General features: G+C 63.3%; 1 protein-coding gene across 1 annotated transcript; it reads left to right on the top strand.

The window, feature by feature from the left end:
- Positions 1-387: 387 nt before the first annotated feature.
- On the top strand, positions 388-2,584 carry AMSG_04809 (uncharacterized protein; the record flags this gene model as incomplete). Its single annotated transcript, XM_013903026.1, has 3 exons — positions 388-1,513; positions 1,618-2,206; positions 2,272-2,584. The coding sequence occupies 3 exons, from the start codon at positions 388-390 to the stop codon at positions 2,486-2,488; spliced, it is 1,932 nt and encodes a 643-aa protein (XP_013758480.1). The 3' UTR covers positions 2,489-2,584.
- Between the last annotated feature and the right edge of the window lie 1,337 nt (positions 2,585-3,921).

Genomic DNA, 3,921 nt, shown 5'->3' with positions numbered 1-3,921 from the left:
TAGGGCTGGGGGGGGGGGGGGAGGTGGGTGGGGTGGGGGTGGGGGGTGGGGGGGTGAGGTGGAGGTAGGGTGGGGTGTGGCGCCGTTGGCGTCATGGTGGTAACCATTGTTTGTTGGGACGGTGATGGTTGACCATTGTTTGTTGAGAGATTAATGGTTGACCATTGTTTGTTGGGAGATTAATGGTTGACCATTGTTTGTTGAGAGATTCATGGTTGACCATTGTTTGTTGGGAGATTAATGGTTGACCATTGTTTGTTGAGAGATTAATGGTAGCCACGGCAGGGGCTGGGCTGGGCCGAGTTGGAACGAGACTCACTTGACTGCTACGCGTAGCGGTGGCGTGTGGGAGTCATGGCTGGTGGACAAGACGGGTTGTCCATCATCATGTTAGTGTTTGCAGTCTGTTTGCTGCTGAGTGCCGTTCCGCGGGCCTTCTACCCGCTGCCGAGCCTCCCGCCGCCGGCGGTCAAGGTTGAGCTCGGGGCCAGCCCGTGCAAGACGATGGCAGCGTCGTCGGTGGCGATGGAGGCCGGGCGGGCGGCAGCGGCTGTACTGTCGCGGGCGGGGCATGCGATCCGATCGCATGTCCTCAACTCGGTGCTCGCGCCGGAGGATGATGAGCCGGTAGAGGACAAGATGAAGCAAGTCGCCGATGCGCTGCGGGCATCGGCCGAGGCGCTGGAGCAGCTGCTGGAGCCTGCGGCGGCAGCGAGACTGCACGAGGACAGAGGGGATGCAAAGGCGGGCGATAAGGCTACAGGGCAGCGATTGCGCTTTCATGCACGCGGCTCGCGGTCGATCGGCGATGAGCCGGCGGCGGTAAGAGCGTTCCGCGCCGGCAAGGTCGACTGGCACGATATGGTGCCGCAGATCGCGCCGTCCGCTGAGCCCGAGTATGACTATACGCGGCTGGTGGACGCCGAAAAGCGGTTGAGCGCGATGCTGATGGCACCGACCGGCCTTCCGCCACAGATCCGTGTGCCGGATGGGACCGACCACGGTCCGCTGGAGCCGTATCTGATGTGCGAGCTGAGCTCGGACCCGTGCCTCATGCACGATCGCGAGGGCTGTCTCGCCAACTCGTGGTGTGGATGGTGCTTGTCGAGCAGCGTGTGCCTCACCCGTGCAGCGCCCGGACCTCTTTGCCCTGACGGCGAGGTGCTGGAGGTCAAGCCGGCACCGGCCTGGGTGGCTGGCCACACAGCGTGGAGCATCGTCCGTGGCAACAAGCTCGCCGCTGTCGGCAATGCAACCGCCGAGTGCAAGGTCCAAGTGTATGAGCCGGTCATTACGGTCTCGATTGCCAACGCGGCTCAGCGGGCGATGTACTACCATTGGTGGGCCGAGCTCTACGCGCCGTACTATCAACGCGTAGTGAGCAAGGGCGTGACGTCGGGCGAGTTTGTGGCGCTCGTGACCGGCGGCGATGCGCAAACACATTGCGCCTTTCTCGACACGCTGACGCTCCTCTCCAACAATTGCTACCGCAAGATTTGGGCCGAGGCCGACGGTACATGCTTCACTGAGAGCGTGCCCACTGTGCAAGGTGGCGGCGGGGGGCGGACACGATGCGCGATCACATCTTTGCGCGGCTCGGGCTGCCGACGTCCAAAGTTGAACCGGAGCGCGCGCGCCTGGGGATTATCACGCGCACCAACAAGCGGTTCCTCCTCAACGACCGCGAGCTTGCGCTGGCGGCTCGGAACCAGCTCGGAGTCGAGGTCGCACTGCTGCGGCTAGAGGACATGACGCTGTACGAGCAGATTTCAGAGATGCGGAGCATCACCGCGCTGGTTGCCATCCACGGTTCGGGCCTGGTGAACGCTCAGTTTCTTGCTACCGAAGCTGCGGCTGTCCAGATCTGGCCGCATGGTCTGCCCACGGGCGATCGGTACTTTGGCAGCTTCTTTGCCCAGTCGCAGTCGTCGCTCTCCGAGTGGGTCCACCCGGACCGCAAGACCTCGCATCTGCACTGGCACTTTCTCGCGCCGCACGTTGACGAGGCCACCAAGGCAGAATATGACACCAAGACGTTTGATGGGCGCAACCAGGGCGAGTTCTTCGGTTTTTGGATACAGCAAGACCTGATTGTGGCCGAGAGTGACTTTCTCGGCCTCGTCCGCGACCTCTTGGCCACCGGCGTCAACAAGCGCATCCCGCACGCGGCAGCGGACGAGACCCCGCCATCAACGCCACCACTGCCGTCGCCGCCCCACCGGTTGGCACCGACCCCGCATGGCTCCCGCGCCTTGTGCTCGATAGCGACAGGGTGGTCGGCCGGATCGGCGGAAAGACGCTGCAGACTGGGGTGATGTGTTTTGATGACGGCAAGGTTGTCGGGCTGGTGCGAATGGATCCGACCCGCGAGGCCCGGGCATGGGCTTGGCTCAGCTCTGTTGCCATGGTTTGCGAGTGTCTGGTGGTGGGTTTGTGGCTTGCGTCGCGGGTCCGGGTGTGGGCCATGGACGGGATGCGGCTCGACTGATCGCCATAACAGCGCACCATGATGGCCATGACAACGATACAATGCTGGCCAGCCAGAGAACCTAAGTTTAGTCAATAATTAAGTAAGATGTGCTCCGATGCTTGATCGGGGGCGGGGAGGGCGGGTGCGTGTTGGTGTGGGTAGTCGTTGGCGACAGGCGAGCAGCCAGTCAGACAGCGTACAGCACCGGCTTGGACACACCGCACTGCTAGCAGAGAGACTGCGGGTTGGGGAGGGTTCATGGACGACAGTATTGTGAGCATGTATGCTACGCCTGCTCCGGCAGGGCGGACATACTCGCGGACAAGACAGCCACCCCCGCGGGGCTTCCCTCCGCTGCCTGGCCGGTTGACTTCCAGCACGCCTGTGCCGCTGCCTGCAGGCGATCTGCGGGCTTCGCGACTTCCGATGGCGAGACAGAGCGTACGTCCGGCACATTCTCTTGGTTTTCCACATGCTGCGCCTCCGAGCATGGCGCTGAGGCTCCGCAAGCGCCCACCTTTGCCCAAGCCGGGGACTCCAAGATCAGAAGATGCCGAGAGTCGCGGCCTGCCGCGGACTCCGGCTCCGCTCAAACTTCCGGATCCGGTCAAGCCTACGTCGCTTGTTGGTCTGCGGCGAGAGAAAATGCTGCTACGCCGGCCAGAGCTCCATGTCCGTCCGGCAGGAAGCCCAGCGCGCCGGATCCCGCCGCCTCCATCGGCTGCTGCCGCTGCCTCGCTGGCCGCGCCTGCTCCGCCGCCGCATCAGTGCCTGCAAAAGACTCCTCCTCGCCCGGCATCGTCCGCCGCTGGCAAGCATGGTGTCCAGCCGACTGCGGTCATTGTGGAGCCACAGCCGAGATCGCAGCTCCGGCCGCAGACACAGGTGGCGGCCGGGGCGCGGAGCCGTGCCGAGGCCCGCACTCTAGCACAAGCACACGCGCGGCGGAAGCGGCCACACAAGTTCTTCGATAACATGCCAACGCATGTCCTGGGAACCTTGCCCATCAATGGCTACTCTGACCCGTACCTCGCCACTATCCTCCCGCCGGTCACTGCTCGCTCGTACAAGCCGCGGTCGTACTACTGAGAGCACCACACATGCGCTGACGCGCAAAGACACGTAGCTGACTGTCACCTTGAGTGCAAAATAGTGTTGGAAGCCATCGATTAGGCTGCAGGCAGATCACTTTGCTGCAGCTCAAGCTGCCGCCGATCCGGATGTCGCCGATCCAGATGTCGCCGATCGAGATGTCGTCGACCAGGATATGCAGCTCACCGTAGAGCACACTCCAGATCACTCTGCGCACCCAACAACTCGTATCCCCCCCCCCGCCCGCCCGCCCGCCCGCCCGCCGTAGGACGACCGACCGAAATGGCCCCCGCCCGCACCTGGATCCGAATGACTGGTAAGGGTGAATACCTCCCATTCCCGCTCAGTACGAGTGCCAT

This window comes from Thecamonas trahens (assembly GCF_000142905.1).
Source record: "Thecamonas trahens ATCC 50062 unplaced genomic scaffold supercont1.19, whole genome shotgun sequence".
Taxonomy (NCBI): domain Eukaryota; order Apusomonadida; family Apusomonadidae; genus Thecamonas; species Thecamonas trahens.
Note: the sequence above shows the minus strand (reverse complement) of the source record. Positions and strands in the feature narration are given on the sequence as shown.